We start from the raw sequence: 18,219 nt of genomic DNA, 5'->3' as shown, positions 1-18,219 counted from the left end.
TCACAGTTACTCGAAACAGTAAAATGGTTTCCTGATGATAACTCCGGAATAATTAGACCTAGAAACTTCATAGGTACATTGATCATGACTGGCAGGTGACCCCTATTGATTTTCAGGTCACTAGGTCAAAGGTCAAGGTCACAGTGACAGAAAATGGATTCACACAATGGCTGCCACTACAACTGACAGCCCATATGAGGGACATGCATGTTTTACAAACAGCCCTTGTTTTAGAAAGCTTTTATATATATAACTAACCAATTAGATTCTTTTTTAGCTCACCTGAGCACAATGTGCTCATGGTGAGCTTTTGTGATTGCTTTTTGTCCGTCGTGCGTCGTGAGCCATCAACATTTGCCTTGTTAACTCTCTAGAGGCCACATTTATTTCCAATCTTCATGAAATTTGGTAAGCAGATTGGTCTCAATGATATCTTGGATGAGTTCGAAAATGGTTACGTTTGCTTGTAAAATATGGCTGTCAAGGGGCGGGGCATTTTTATTTATATGGCTATATATGGCTATAGTAAAATCTTGTTAACACTCTAGATGCCACATTTATTTTCCGATCTTCATGAAACTTGCTCAGAAGATTTGTCCCAATGATATCTTGGATGAGTTCAAAAATAGTAACCTTTGCTTGAAAAACATGGCTGCCAAGGGGCGGGCATTTTTATATGCCCGTTTAAAAAAAAATGGGACGTATTATAGTTTCACCTTGGCAGAGTTAATACTCTAGAGGCCACATTTACTGTCCGATCTTCATGAAACTTGGTCAGAAGATTCATCCCGATAATAACTTGGAAGAGTTTAAAAATGATGTTGGTTGGTTGAAAAACATTGGCTATAGTAAAACATTGTTAACACTCTAGAGGCCACATTTATTTTCCGATCTTCATGAAACTTGGTCAGAAGATTTGTCCCAATAATATCTTGTTATCTCAGGTGAGCGAATTTGGGCCTTTCAGGCCCTCTTGTTTTAATTTGGTTATTTCAGCTACTGGTTACACTTAACATAAATGTAGAACGAGTATAACCTCAAACTTTACTAGGGACTAGCATAATACAAAACCGGAGGGTCCCAGGATGGCTATTCAATAATTTACCTGGAAAACTCTTGAAAAATGTCTTGCCCCCATTTGTGTGTAAATTATGTTTGGCTTTGGTAATCCCCTTCATGTTTTTTTTTCATTAAATGACATGAGAACATACAACACTTTACCTGCACAGAGTTCAAGCTGAAGAAAATGTGGAAGTCACCCAATGGAACGATCCGCAACATCCTTCGTGGCACAGTGTTCAGAGAGGCAATCATTTGTGAAAACATCCCTCGACTGGTGCCAGGCTGGACTAAGAGCATTGTCATAGGCCGTCATGCATATGGTGACCAGGTAATTCCCAGTTTTATGTTGTTTGTAGACCACAAAGCACAAAGTATTATGAACAGATTGGGTAGAGGCTTAAATATGTTGTATTTATAGTCACTTTGAACAACACTATGATTTCTCCTTATTTGCCATTTTCAGTAAATTCAGTAAATTTCCAATCAATCAATTAATAAATGCAGGGGGAGGTGTAAGGAGAACTTATACTTATTATGCCCCCCTTCAAAGAAGAGGGGGTATATTGCTTTGCACATGTCGGTCGGTCTGTCGGTCGGTCGGTCCACCAGGTGGTTTCCGGATGATAACTCGAGAAAGCTTGGGCCTATGAACATGAAACTTCATAGGTACATTGATCATGACTTGCAGATGACCCCTACTGATTTTGAGGTCAAAGGTCAAGGTCACAGTGACCCGAAATAGTAAAATGGTTTCCGGATGATAACTCAAGAACACTCATGCCTTGGATCATGAATTTTCATAGGTAGATTGATCATGACTCGCAGATGACCCCTATTGATTTTCAGGTCACTAGGTCAAAGGTCAAGGTCACAGTGACCCGAAATGGTAAAATGGTTTCCGGATGATAACTCAAGAACGCTTATGCCTAGGATCATGAAACTTGATAGGTAGATTGATCATGACTCGCATTTGAACCTATTGATTTTCAGGTCACTATATCAAAGGTCAAGGTCACGGTGACCCGAAACAGTAAAATGGTTCCCGGATTGTAACTCAAGAACGCTAATTGCTACAATCATGAAACTTCATAGGTACATTGATCATGACTCGCAGATGACCCCTATTGATTTTCAGGTCACTAGGTCAAAGGTCAAGGTCACAGTGACAAAAGACATATTTACAAAATGGCTGTCACTACAACTGATAGCCCATATGGGGGGCATGCATGTTTTACTAACAGCCCTTGTCAGAGCTAGCTTTTATAGTGACACAGTAGAGTGTCTACCTTGAAACAGGGAGGGTCCAGGGTCAAGCTCCATTGACTTGAGGTCAGGGATTTTTTATCTGGATTTAACAATTTTACAAATTTTCAAAAGACAAAATGTCATCGTACATCTAATCCCATTTTAATCAAATCCTACTTACAGAAGTTACAGTTAATTTTCCCAAAGTCTGTGGCAATAGTTCTTTAATGTTGTATATGTAAATACGGACCTACATGCATGCCCGAAGACTACTGTTGACAACCATGATGAATTAGATACTTTCTGTTACATTAATATATGTAAAAACAAACAATAGTAATACATTTTACAAATTTAATGCTGATTTCCAGTCCTGCTATATGGAGCATACATGTAGACACATATAAATTATTTTGTACTTTAAAGTTTATTAACAAGTTTTGCAACATAACATATTTGTTACATACAATTTATTTTTTGCATATTTTGTTAAGTTTCCCTTAGATACATGGGCCAGATTAAACCTTTTTTACAAGTTTATATTTTGTATGTTAAACAGGCCTTGACACTAACTATTTTGACAGGGTTCCCGGAGGGAACCCTACTTTCAACTTTTGGTGACCCTTACCCAAACTAGGGTTCCCCCCTGTTTCGATGCACAGCGTAAGGGCAAATAAATACAAGAAGCATACTAGTACACATTTTTATTTCCAATATTCAAATCAGCTGCCATTTAAAGTAGACCCATTAATAGCTTATAAGCCTTGTTTTGTAAACTTTGGATATCATGTCTTTCATCAACATCATCGTCATCTTAGTAATAATCATCTTCAACATTATCATTTTCAGCAGTGGATACAATTGGAAATATTATAAACCACTTATGTATTCGTCATTTTATTTCTTCTATAAAGAACTTCGAAAATAAATTATTATCTACGAATAATAATGTATCCAAAAACGACAGTCTGAAAAATGCCAAAAAAAAATTCACTGTAGAAAATGAAAAACTATGTAACCTAGCAAATATACAATTTGGTTGACATATTAATTTACAAAAGCATATTTTGTGGGTAAAAAACAACTTAATTATCACCTTTTAGGTCAAACGATTATCGCTAGAAAGGTGTAACATCATCGACATAGAACTAATTTTTTAATTATCATCATTTAATTCAGATCCATAGTTGGGAGAAGGTTGTAAAGTGATCAGCTTAGAAATAATTTATTTACAGTTACGCTTCTTTTCTTTTGTTTATCTTTTAATAAGACGTTTGCCATTGGCGGACGACAATATCAACTGTATTCCAAGTATACAGTGTCTGCGCATGAATGTCTTAATGTCATGTGTGAGCAAACTCAATGCTAATTGGCCAGCTACCATGTGCGCTTCAATAACAATAGGTCAAGCGATTTCTCATATTCTGGTGCAGACCGGTTTTCGTTTATTGTTCAAATTGCGAACACTGAAACACATTGAAACAAAGAGAAAAAACCAGTGTGGATTTAAATGGTCAATCCATACGAAGTGGTTCTATAAACTTAGGGATCCCGGAGGATCACCCAGCTTGAAAGAACTGGTGACCCTCGCCAAAAACTGGTGTCCTTGGGTTCCTGGGACACCGTTATTGTCGAGGCCTGTTTAAATTGAGTATATTATCGAATGTGGTTCATGCAGACATCTATATTTTTGTTGAAATCTGGTATGGATTGCATTGCCACATTTATGAAATCATTCCACTTTAATGAAGCTTACTTTTATGCTTACTGCAGTAGACATTTTCCTAGCATTATTCCAGTGAATGTACTAATGTTTCTAATGTTTTCAGTACAAGGCTACAGACTTTGTGGTGCCTGGACCTGGAAAGCTGGAGATCAAGTTCACACCGGACGACGGAAGTGCGCCCATGGAATACACTGTGTTCCAGTTTGAAAATACTGGTGGTGTTGCACTGGCTATGTACAATACAGATGAGGTGAGAGCCATGGGTCAGGGGCTGTAACCAGAAAATGTTTTTACATTATGTGTGTTATCTTTTTCCAATGTGCTCATAACATTTATCGTAATACTTTATTGGCTCAGTTGTGAAATGGTTCCAGCATGTTCAAGACATGGTCATTGAGTGGTGAGTCAGTTTAAAATAAAGTTGAACCATTTTAACAATCTAGAAGTACCATTTTTCTGGCAAATCATCACAAAATTTGCTTAAAACATTTGTACTAATATCTCAGCTCAATTCATAAATTGTTCGACAGCTTTTCTTTTATTGCTTTAGTATAACCAGATGAAAACTCTAAAGTCACATATTTTGTTTTTCAGCTACATGAAACAACTTGATTGTAACAATTGTTTGAATGACATATTGGTCTGGTTTGGAAATAATTTGTGCACGTTGAAATACATGTACTGGGCAGAAGGGGATAATTTTAAATCAATCAAAATGTTACTTTTGTGTGCTGAATCTTGAAAAATGAGATCTCTGCCGAATGGGAAAATTGCTCTAAACTTTTAAAAAACATGGCCGCCATGTTTTTTAGCGAGGCTGTTTTCGGAGAAAACCCGAGCTAATGTTATAGCCTGCTCGTTGTCCGCCGTCAGCCGTCCGCCGGTGCTTCCACCTACAACTTTGAAACTTCATATGTAGATGCACCTTGATGAGTTCTACATGCCACACCCATTTTGGGTCACTAGGTCAAAGGTCACGGTCACTGTGACCTCTAAAAAAAATAATAATTCTGACATGCTTTTGCAGCCGAGCGTGAACGCATAAGAAATATCAGATTAGCATTGTAGGGATGATGTTAAAGATTTGACTAAATCATATTTTATTCTTCAGAGCATTCGAGAGTTTGCATATTGCTCCTTTGAATATGCCTTGGGTAAAGAATGGCCTCTGTACCTAAGGTAATTATCATATGTGGTTTTTGTAAGTGTTGATAGAGATGTATGTAAACAATCATTAGATACTAATTTATCTGTTTTTTCTCAATAGGTTTTAATCATACATTGTATAGTAAAGAAGGCATATAAGGTGCAGTGTGTATTTGTAAGCAAAGAAAAAATGGAAAATATAGTTCAGAATCTGTTATAGTTTCTATTGTACATGCAAAATACCTTGTCAGGTTCTGTTTAAGAAATAATATTTTTCTATTGTGGTTTGTTGTCGAATACACCACAGTAAGGAGTATAGATGCGTAGGAATAAAATCACGAGTGTGAAGCACGAGTGGTTTGATAACACGCATCTATACTCCTTACTGTGAGGTATTCGACAACAAACCATCATAGAAAATTATTATTTTGATTCTGACACAATTCTGATTGATTTGGTTCAAGCTTTTGGGCGTGAAGTATATTTTTCAATACTCTACCCTTCGTAGTACAAGGTTGACTATTTAGTGACGTCATTGAATTTTACAAACATATGACGTTGTTTTCATTCATAAATATTTGCAAATGATGTCACTTTCATTGTGAACAAATATTGTAGAAACTAAATGACGTCACGTTTATTGATGCTACTGAAAAGCTGACATGCTATAAATGTTTTCTTAATTACGTTTCCTAACAAATAACATTCTTTGTAGGCGTGATTAACCAATTTTCACCCAATATGCAATTTGTTGTTTCATTACATTTATATACATACTACATTTACATACTACTTTAATTGAACTTCTATTAGAGCGGGTTTTACTGCAATATTTTCTTTATTTATTCCGGACTTTTTTCGAAACATCAAACCTCGCCAATAATTATTGCAGAATAACACACACTTGATTTCCTTCATTGTCTATTGAAAATAAGTCGCGTGTAGTGTTAGAATAATAATTCTTGCATATAATGGATTATCATTAATAATCCCCTTTTAAACAGTTTTCTGAGATGTCAGATAAAACCACTAGCTCAATAGGATACTTTGCAAATAAAAATAAGAAAAATACTTAATTACTTGATAGCTAAAATAACTTACCTACCCTAGCATACAATAAATTTCTTGCAACAAGAAATTCGTTCTGGCTGTCCTGAATAAGCTGTTGTTAAAGTTGAAGATGCTCCATAAGATCAAAAAGGTGTATTTTTTAATTCATTTTGCATGGTATTACATTCTTTTGGACTTGCGCCGGGGACCCAAGTTTTTTTATAATTCTTTAACCATCCTCCAATACTTTATAATCTAAAATTCTTTGTAAACATGTGACTGATTTGGGACTATTCATTTTCTAGTACAAAAAATACCATTCTGAAGAAATATGATGGTAGATTCAAGGACATCTTTCAAGAGATTTATGATAAGGAGTACAAGGGGAAATATGAGGCCAAGAAAATCTGGTACGAGCATCGTCTGATAGACGACATGGTCGCCTATGCCATGAAGTCCGAGGGTGGGTTTGTGTGGGCGTGCAAGAACTACGATGGAGACGTGCAGTCAGACTCAGTTGCCCAAGGTCAGAAAACTTCATTTATGGCTTCAGTTGATAGCATTTAATTATAAGCATGCATATGATAGTTGTGTAAGTTATGTGGCTGTGAAAGAAGTAGTGCAGTCAGACTGTTTCCCAATGTAAGAAAATTTGTTTACGGCTTAAATTTAAAATCATCAATATTTTGGTATTCATGTTTGATTGTCCCCATTAAACAATTAAACTGGAGTCTCCCAAGGAAATAAATATAACACCATTTGTTAAATTATGTGGCTATTCTGATCTGTATTCTCACGGAAAGGGTTTGGGAGTAGGACTATGGTCACCACATTGTCTTTCCATCTGAAGTATCATGTAAACACGTTCATAACTATTGTCGGGCTGTTTTCTTTAAATGATTTTTCAAGTGAACCCCAGCTTAAAGACCACTTGCCATGATAAAATCAATATTGATGTAGAGAGTTATGTATGTGGGTTTAAATACATTAGAATACAGGCTTATGTTGTCATTTTGTTTAACCTTGAACTAAGAAATCTGCGAATTTCAAGTAAAATGTTCACTTCATTTCAGGGTTTGGATCACTTGGAATGATGACCAGCGTGTTGATATGTCCAGATGGCAAGACCATAGAGTCTGAGGCAGCCCATGGAACGGTTACACGCCACTATAGAATGCATCAGCAGGGAAAAGAAACATCAACCAATCCAATTGGTATTTCAGTTTATTTGTAGAAATTGATCTTAAAAGACTTTGAAAATTAACTTTTTAAGTGAAATATGATACCAAGAACAAAACCAAATCATTTTATAATTGAAATACAATTTTTTCCAATGTAATGACAAAATGAATTGCCTCCAATTAAGCATGGACTTTCAGGAAGAACAGTGACATTAGCATACTGATTTCTTTGTATATTTTTAATAGACTTAACATTGGAGAAAAGTGAATACAGCTGTATTGCTATTGGCTTATTAACACCCATTGAATAATCAATTTGAATATTGAAGATGTAAAGTAGTATAAAAGAACGCTTTTAATAATGATAATACATTTATGCATGGACAATTTTGCATTGACTTTCATCGTTACATATATGCATGCACAAAAATGCAACAGCTTAACCAACTATTAGATATATAGAGCAGTGTTGATTCCTTTTTCAGCATCCATTTTTGCATGGACGCAAGGTCTACTTCACCGTGCAAAGCTTGACAACAATGATGCGCTGGCCAAGTTTGCCAATAATCTGGAGGCTGTATGTGTGGAGACAATTGAGGCAGGCCAAATGACCAAGGACCTGGCTATATGCATCAAGGGTAACAGGTATGGTGGAAACAAGAACTTGATTATTTGTATCAAGAAAATAACAGAGCCTGGTCTGAACAAAGACTGGGTTATATGCATCAAGGTAATAACAAAATACAGTCTAAACAAGGACTTGGTTATATGCATTGAGGGAATAACAAAATACGGTACAGTAGAAACAAGGACTTGAGTATATGCATCAAGGGAATAACAAAATACAGTAGTAACAAGGACTTGAGTATATGCATCAAGGGAATAACAAAATACAGTAGTAACAAGGACTTGGGTATATGCATCAAGGGAATAACAAAATACAGTAGAAACAAGGACTTGGGTATATGCATCAAGGGAATAACAAAATACAGTAGTAACAAGGACTTGGGTATATGCATCAAGGGAATAACAAAATACAGTAGTAACAAGGACTTGGGTATATGCATCAAGGGAATAACAAAATACAGTAGTAACAAGGACTTGGGTATATGCATCAAGGGAATAACAAAATACAGTAGTAACAAGGACTTCGGTATATGCATCAAGGGAATAACAAAATACAGTAGAAACAAGGACTTTGGTATATGCATCAAGGGAATAACAAAATACAGTAGAAACAAGAACTTGGGTATATGCATCAAGGGAATAACAAAATACAGTAGAAACAAGGACTTGGGTATATGCATCAAGGGACTAACAAAATACAGTAGAAACAAGGACTTGGGAATATATGCATCAAGGGAATAACAAAATACAGTAGAAACAAGGACTTGGGTATATGCATCAAGGGAATAACAAAATACAGTAGTAACAAGGACTTGGGTATATGCATCAAGGGAATAACAAAATACAGTAGTAACAAGGACTTGGGTATATGCATCAAGGGAATAACAAAATACAGTAGAAACAAGGACTTGGGTATATGCATCAAGGGAATAACAAAATACAGTAGTAACAAGGACTTGGGTATATGCATCAAGGGAATAACAAAATACAGTAGAAACAAGGACTTGGGTATATGCATCAAGGGAATAACAAAATACAGTAGAAACAAGGACTTGGGTATATGCATCAAGGGAATAACAAAATACAGTAGTAACAAGGACTTGGGTATATGCATCAAGGCAATAACAAAATACAGTAGTAACAAGGACTTGGGTATATGCATCAAGGGAATAGCAAAATACAGTAGAAACAAGGACTTGGGTATATGCATTAGGGTAATAACACAATACAGTAGTAACAAGGACTTGGGTATATGCATCAAGGGAATAACAAAATACAGTAGAAACAAGGACTTGGGTATATGCATCAAGGGAATAACAAAATACAGTAGAAACAAGGACTTGGGTATATGCATCAAGGGAATAACAAAATACAGTAGAAACAAGAACTTGGGTATATGCATCAAGGGAATAACAAAATACAGTAGAAACAAGGACTTGGGTATATGCATCAAGGGACTAACAAAATACAGTAGAAACAAGGACTTGGGTATATATGCATCAAGGGAATAACAAAGTACAGTAGAAACAAGGACTTGGGTATATACATCAAGGGAATAACAAAATACAGTAGTAACAAGGACTTGGGTATATGCATCAAGGGAATAACAAAATACAGTAGTAACAAGGACTTGAGTACATGCATTAGGGTAAGAACAAAATACAGTAGTAACAAGGACTTGAGTATATGCATCAAGGGAATAACAAAATACAGTAGAAACAACGACTTGGGTATATGCATTAGGGTAATAACAAAATACAGTAGTAACAAGGACTTTGGTATATGCATCAAGGGAATAACAAAATACAGTAGTAACAAGGACTTGGGTATATGCATCAAGGGAATAACAAAATACAGTAGTAACAAGGACTTGGGTATATGCATCAAGGGAATAACAAAATACAGTAGTAACAAGGACTTGGGTATATGCATCAAGGGAATAACAAAATACAGTAGAAACAAGGACTTGGGTATATGCATCAAGGGACTAACAAAATACAGTAGTAAGAAGGACTTGGGTATATGCATCAAGGGAATATCAAAAAAAGTAGTAACAAGGACTTGGGTATATGCATCAAGGGAATAACAAAATACAGTAGAAACAAGGACTTGGGTATATGCATTAGGGTAATAACAAAATACAGTAGTAACAAGGACTTGGGTATATGCATCAAGGGAATAACAAAATACAGTAGTAACAAGGACTTGAGTATATGCATTAGTGTAATAACAAAATACAGTAGTAACAAGGACTTGAGTATATGCATCAAGGGAATAACAAAATACAGTAGCAACAAGGACTTGGGTATATGCATCAAGGGAATAACAAAATACAGTAGAAACAAGGACTTGGGTAAATGCATCAAGGGAATAACAAAATACAGTAGTAAGAAGGACTTGGGTATATGCATCAAGGGAATAACAAAATACAGTAGTAACAAGGACTTGAGTACATGCATTAGGGTAATAACAAAATACAGTAGTAACAAGGACTTGAGTATATGCATCAAGGGAATAACAAAATACAGTAGAAACAACGACTTGGGTATATGCATTAGGGTAATAACAAAATACAGTAGTAACAAGGACTTTGGTATATGCATCAAGGGAATAACAAAATACAGTAGTAACAAGGACTTGGGTATATGCATCAAGGGAATAACAAAATACAGTAGTAACAAGGACTTGGGTATATGCATCAAGGGAATAACAAAATACAGTAGTAACAAGGACTTGGGTATATGCATCAAGGGAATAGCAAAATACAGTAGAAACAAGGACTTGGGTATATGCATTAGGGTAATAACACAATACAGTAGTAACAAGGACTTGGGTATATGCATCAAGGGAATAACAAAATACAGTAGAAACAATGACTTGGGTATATGCATCAAGGGAATAACAAAATACAGTAGAAACAAGGACTTGGGTATATGCATCAAGGGAATAACAAAATACAGTAGTAACAAGGACTTGGGTATATGCATCAAGGGAATAACAAAATACAGTAGAAACAAGGACTTGGGTATATGCATCAAGGGAATAACAAAATACAGTAGTAACAAGGACTTGGGTATATGCATCAAGGGAATAACAAAATACAGTAGTAACAAGGACTTGGGTTTATGCATCAAGGGAATAACAAAATACAGTAGAAACAAGGACTTGGGTATATGCATCAAGGGAATAACAAGATACAGTAGTAACAAGGACTTGGGTATATGCATCAAGGGAATAACAAAATACAGTAGTAACAAGGACTTGGGTATATGCATCAAGGGAATAACAAAATACAGTAGAAACAAGGACTTGGGTATTTGCATCAAGGGAATAACAAAATACAGTAGAAACAAGGACTTGGGTATATGCATTAGGGTAATAACAAAATACAGTAGTAAGAAGGACTTGGGTATATGCATGAAGGGAATAACAAAATACAGTAGTAACAAGGACTTGGGTATATGCATCAAGGGAATAACAAAATACAGTAGAAACAAGGACTTGGGTATATGCATTAGGGTAATAACAAAATACAGTAGTAACAAGGACTTGGGTATATGCATCAAGGGAATAACAAAATACAGTAGTAACAAGGACTTGAGTATATGCATAAGTGTAATAACAAAATACAGTAGTAACAAGGACTTGAGTATATGCATCAAGGGAATAACAAAATACAGTAGAAACAAGGACTTGGGTATATGCATCAAGGGAATAACAAAATACAGTAGAAACAAGGACTTGGGTATATGCATCAAGGGAATAACAAAATACAGTAGTAACAAGGATTTGGGAAAATGCATCAAGGGAATAACAAAATACAGTAGTAACAAGGACTTGAGTATATGCATTAGGGTGATAACAAAATACAGTAGTAACAAGGACTTGAGTATATGCATCAAGGGAATAACAAAATACAGTAGAAACAAGGACTTGGGTATATGCATTAGGGTAATAACAAAATACAGTAGTAACAAGGACTTTGGTATATGCATCAAGGGAATAACAAAATACAGTAGTAACATGTACTTTGGTATATGCATCAAGGGAATAACAAAATACAGTAGTAACAAGGACTTGGGTATATGCATCAAGGGAATAACAAAATACAGTAGTAACAAGGACTTGAGTATATGCATTAGGGTAATAACACAATACAGATGAAACAACTACTAGGTTATTTGCGTCCGGGGAATGACAAGGCATGGTAGTAACAAAAACTGGGCAATTTCATCTGCAAAAGGACAAGTTTTGTTGAAAACAAGGACATTGGGAGATGTATCAAGGGGATGACAAGGTAGTAAAAAAAGGATGTGGCGATGTGTATAAAGGGATGATTTATTACGGTATTGTGGTAAATAACACTACCATTAAGGTAACAGATGACCAAAGCATTGCCAAATGCATTTAGAGAGTACAAATTTATGGTTGAATCGGGGCACTACTAAGGTGAAACCATGATATTGAAAGTCCTATGCACTGTAGATATTATGACCAGCTTGAAAGGTATTGTGCTGACAATAACTCAAATTTCATGTTTACATAGCTCTGTTTTATGAAATATTCTCACTTGTTTTTAGATAATAATATTTGTGGCAGAAGATGAAGATGAATAGGCTTGAAATAAAGGGAACAAATTCAATTTTGCAATGTCTCTTCATTCTGAGCTTAATATTTGGGATAGCAGAAAGTTGATGTCCAAAATAAATACAAATAAAAGGGAGAAAACAATGATTTTTTTATAAATTTCTATGTATGCACATTTAGTTATATTTTCATTTTCATTATTTCTGTATTGTAACAAGCCCAGAATATTGCAAACATGTTTCGTATGTTGGCATTTAATTAAAATACAGGAAAATTCAGACTACATAAAACTAAGTGGCTGTCTTGAAATCATGTTTTTCAAAAGTTATATGTTCCTTATTTTTGTAGAATGTGAACAATATTACTGGTATGTGCAGATTGTTTGAATTTGTATTCATGTTCAATTAATAATGAGACTGAAACATCCTTAATCATAGCTTTTACAAATTGTGCCACAATTGTGTGGGTCAGGAGGGTCAACCACTTAAATGCTTTCATATTTCTAGTCAAGCAAGTGGAAAATCTCAATTCAATGCCTAATTGTAAACTGTTGTTTTTAACAATTGTAGTGTCACAAAGGCAGACTACTTGAACACCTTTGAGTTCCTTGACAAGCTGGCAGAGAACCTTGTGAACAAGATGGGCAGCAGTTGACTGCAAGGCTCAAGGCTCTGAACTCCCCAGACATGGCCAAGCCAAATCGCAAGAAAGCCTAAATTACTTTTAATCCCAGTGAAACTTGTTTGTTCTACATTCCTGTTTATCTGTTTTTTTTCTAGTTAATGTTTCAAATCCCATGTGTTTTTTGTATAGTATTCAGTATCCCTAACCTTTTACTGTTGATTCACACTTTGAAGTTTTCGTAGTCAATTAGTTAATCAATAAAATTTAAGACATTTTTACTGCATTTAAGTTTGAAAACCTTTATTTTTAACCCTAAGATACTAAAGAGCAGCAAACAGCATACAATCTGAACAGACTGCGAGTAACTTGAATACTTTCCTAGTTTTATGCTGGTTTCTTATAGCCGTAATAATTTTCTTCTGAGCAGATAAGGTTAAACAATGTTTATGTTCAGCAGTGTTTAGTTGTCATTGTGTTTGTTTTAAATACTTCTTATTTTAATATTGGTTCATTTCAACTGTATGTATCATAATATATAGAGCTATGTAATATATGTTATAAAAATGTATCATTATCCTTTGTAAAAAAATTCTCTTCATTTCTTATTTCATTGGTACCTTGGCAAAGTTGTGTATTATTGTAATGATATTATGATGAAAGCAAAATTAACATAGCCATAGTTTCTAACAATGTCAAGTCAATCTTACGTGTTTAAGTTGATACAAAATCTGTGATGTTCTCATTTTAATATATATTTTTTTAAACTATACAAAATTTAGTCATTTATATAACTGTGTTACACTAGACATGTAATATGAGATGTGATATGTTTTACACTTTTCGTTACCGGTATATAATGATCTTTTTATCTGGATTTTTATCTATTTTCCATATGTATTTTGTAATAAATAGTTTGCTCTAGAATGCTGGCATTACATAGATTGCATTTGCTATAATAATGGCTATTATTTTAGTACGTCTTTATTGTTTTGTCATAAGTAACACGTGTACATTTTAAATCATGTTTGATCTGTGAAGAAAATGTGCAAATGTTCATACTTTAAAAAAAAGCATGTTAACATTTGAATACATTGATTTATTCGAGAAAGTTGTAAGAAAAAAAATGTTGAAAAGGTTCATCCGTAATAATATGTTTTTCTTCGTAAAGCTTTGCTTTAAATGTTGAAGAGTATTATATAATGTGAAATAAACGAGTGTATTCTGCAGTTGTATGCACTTTTTTACCTTCCTTTGTTTTTGGACAGGGAAAGGGTGATAGAACGTAATTATATAATGTTACCCTTATTAATGAATAATTTAAAACCGTTAAAATTTCCTGTCTCTTCCATAACTTTGCTGAATAATAATGGATTTTATAATTACTTGGCACAAATCTAAACCATCATTAGACGACCTGTCGCTTGTTGCACCATTTTACTTTTCTGGAAGGTTAAGGACACAATTACAAGTCAAAAGTAAAATTTGACCAAAAACTTCTAGACATTTTCTGTCTTAACCTTAACTTCCATAATAATGCTGGATTTTAAAATAGCTTGGCAAATTGGTAAAACTTCATTACACAATTTGTTGCTGTATAGCATCTGTCTCATTTTCTCGTAGGTTAAGATCACACTGAGAGGTCAAATCTCTAATTTGCCACAAAACTGCTTGTCTAGATTTAAATTTTGTCATTTGTAGTGCAATAAAAAAAAAAAGTTACTAAAAATGACCATCAAAAGAAGACAGAGTGTCACATGTATCAAACTCCTGGCCTTAAGGCTTAAGGTATTACTTGGGGTCCAAAAAAAAAATTTAGCCGTAACATATTGTGTTTTGTTTCAGTTGATAATATTTTGTATCTATTTTAAATTCATATAATTATATCTTGTAGAATATGATGTTATGAAAGAAAAAAAAAGACGCAAATAATACAAAATTAATACACTTTGTATGCAACTATTTATAATTGTATTCATAATTATTTCTTCGCATCATTATTAAACTTTCAAACGTATCAGTTTTTGCTAACCCTCTCGAATTTCATGGATTTTTACTTGTCTTTGTTTAATTTATTTCTACTTCAAAAGCAGTGCATTTAATTTTGAAGCATTATTTTTAAGCTTTAGTCTAATTTTCCTGTAATTTATGTAAAAGAAAAGCTAGAAATATTTTAGTTACAGGCATGTTATCGACACACACTCATTTATAAGCACAGCCAAGACAATTAAGCATTTACATTTTCTGTATTATGTATTTTTTCTTGCATTTGTATAATCATTTGACAGATTTTGACAAAGTATTTTATATGAAGATAAGGGTGTACTTTACCTTTGTAAAACCATCACATGTAATATACCTTGCATTAAACACATGAGCTACTAGTCCATCATAGGCTTATTTGTAATTGAAAGTTATTAAGAATGCAGAATAAAATCTAAAAAAAATACAGTAATCCGTATGTTTGTATTCTATTTAATGATCTGGGCTATTTATTCCTGTCTGTTCATTGTAGTATTTTGGCCATATAAAACAGTTAATGTTTTGTATAGGTCCGCTGGTTACTTGTGAAAATATATTTAATAGATCAGTCATGAAATCATTATGCAATCTTACTCTGAAATCAACACATCAACTGTTCTCTATTTCTTAGACAATGTAAACTTACATTTTGTTATCTCATCTGAGATCAATGGGTGCATTTTGAGATTTTGGGATAACATGATGTCCATCATACATATGTGTTTGTGTGACAAGTGTTTCTGACTCTGTCAACTTTTCATTCAAACATATATTAAATGGCTTGGCATAATTTTATTCAAATTTACAAGAATGTTTCTTGTGTGGTCCTTTATTAAAAATTCTTTAAATGTTTCCAGTTTGTTGATAAATTATGCCACGCAGCGTAAAGAATGGTTTTAAACATGGCAATTTAAACAAAAGATGTGTTTGTCAGAAACACAATGCCCCCTTATGCGCCGCTTTGTATTATTTGTTTGACCTGTGACCTTGAAGGATGACCTTGACCTTTCACCACTCAAAATGTGCAGCTCCATGAGATACACATGCATGCCAAATTAAATGAAAGTCAATAATGAGACAACTGTATTGATATTGAGTGTCCATTTTGAGACTTGCGTTTATTCATAATGAAAGTCCATGCTGAGACTTGTATTTAATCATCATGAAAGTCCATACTAAGACTTGTGTTTAATCATCATTAAAGTCCATACTAAGACTTGTGTTTAATCATCATGAAAGTCCATACTAAGACTTGTGTTTAATCAACATGAAAGTCCATACTAAGACTTGTGTTTAATCATCATGAAAGTCCATACTAAGACTTGTGTTTAATCAGCATTAAAGTCCATACTAAGACTTGTGTTTAATTATCATTAAAGTCCATACTGAGACTTTTGTTTATCAAAAAATGAAAGTCACTTTGAGTTCTTTTGTTCATTCAAAATTGTTCATTTGGGCAGTGTTCTACAGTATGATCCTGTCAATTGCAGATGAGCATTGTGGGCCATCATAATCCATTTTTAGCTCAACTATTATATTAAATATATACAGTCGAAACTGACCTAACGGCCACCTGAATTTACCGGTCACCTGCAGACAACGGTCAGTCTGGAATCCCCCCGACGAAAAACACTCTATATTACACTTGAATTCAACAGCCACCTGTCCATAACGGCCAACGGCCACTACATTCCACTCCGAAATTCATGTTTGACCTGAAATCAACGGTCACGCGTCGGTCGTCTCGAGTCGCGAAAATTAAAAACACAGCACATCATGTGTCCGTCTATTTTGTGGTAAAAGCGTCTGATAGCGGTAATTGTCTTTGATATTATAAAAGCGACCAGCTGCGAGTAAACAAACAATTTGTGCATCCATGACCGGTATGTAAAATTGTTTCACCATTATTATTGAATTTTCATTTTGATTGTATTAAAAGACCAATTTTCTGAAACTCATTTTGCTACCAGTTGTTTATTAAAAATATATTTTATATTCGTTACTTTACATGACTAACCCACTCCTCTAAGCCGAAATGATCCGTAAAACAAAATTGTGTCTTTGTGTCGTATGAACGAATCTGCACTAAAACTAAATTTAGGTTCACATCGTACATGCATGATCAGTTGTTTAACGAAGACGGTTAATATTCAAATGCATTTTTTTTCTCTCTCCGGGATAGTGTTTTAGTATGTTGATGCTGAATTAACAAATATAAGTGTACATTGTATATGAAGTGAAAATACCAAAAATAAACAACGGTTGCGATAGCCAGCTATAAACTGTTAGATGCCCATAATATCACTTTAAACAGGTGACATTAACAATAACAATGTGTATTAATAGCAATTATCGTCTGCATGCATAACGCATTAGCGCGTGACAAAGTCAATTGATCTGTATCGCTGAACGTTGGAATGTTAAAGTTTTCGTACCACCTCAAATATTTTCTATGTCCCTTGACATATTGACATATTTGGTTAAGTTTTATGTTTTGGTCCATTTTACTCCTTAAGTATCATAGCTATTGCTTTCAGACTTGGAAAACACGCTAACTATCGTGAGGGGACTGTACAGGGCAAGTTGCATAACTCTGGTTAGCATTTTAACTGAATTATTGCCCTTTTTTGTCTTGTTATTTAGAATATTTTGTTAAATTTTGTGTTTAGATCCACTTTACTTCTTTAGTATCAAGGCTATTGCTTTCAAACTTCATATACTTTCTTACTATCATGAGGGTACTGTACCTGGCAAGTTGAATTTGACCTTGACCTTTGAATGACCTTGACTAAAGTTCAAATTAATAAATTTTAGTTAAATTGCCATAACTTCTTTATTTAGGATCAGATTTGATTCATACTTGGACATAAGAACACTTACCTGACATACCACAATGGACTCCACCCAAACCATCCCCCACGCCCCACCCCAGATTCCAATCCCCCCCTAAAA

The 18,219-nt window shown here is 34.4% G+C and overlaps 1 protein-coding gene across 1 annotated transcript in view; it reads left to right on the top strand.

Annotated features, from left to right (window-relative positions):
• The window catches only part of LOC127871413 (isocitrate dehydrogenase [NADP] cytoplasmic-like), a 28,109-nt gene extending 12,847 nt beyond the window's left edge, over positions 1 to 15,262 (top strand). Inside the window, exons 5-11 of the mRNA XM_052414324.1 lie at positions 1,230 to 1,390; positions 4,137 to 4,283; positions 5,145 to 5,212; positions 6,535 to 6,755; positions 7,303 to 7,443; positions 7,896 to 8,055; positions 13,194 to 15,262. Coding sequence (XP_052270284.1) covers positions 1,230 to 1,390; positions 4,137 to 4,283; positions 5,145 to 5,212; positions 6,535 to 6,755; positions 7,303 to 7,443; positions 7,896 to 8,055; positions 13,194 to 13,278 — 983 coding nt within the window. The 3' untranslated portion in view covers positions 13,279 to 15,262. The remainder of the gene's footprint in view (positions 1 to 1,229; positions 1,391 to 4,136; positions 4,284 to 5,144; positions 5,213 to 6,534; positions 6,756 to 7,302; positions 7,444 to 7,895; positions 8,056 to 13,193) is intronic.
• The last annotated feature ends 2,957 nt before the right edge of the window (positions 15,263 to 18,219 follow it).

Source organism: Dreissena polymorpha, chromosome 3, assembly GCF_020536995.1.
Source record: "Dreissena polymorpha isolate Duluth1 chromosome 3, UMN_Dpol_1.0, whole genome shotgun sequence".
NCBI lineage: Eukaryota > Metazoa > Mollusca > Bivalvia > Myida > Dreissenidae > Dreissena > Dreissena polymorpha.
Note: the sequence above shows the minus strand (reverse complement) of the source record. Positions and strands in the feature narration are given on the sequence as shown.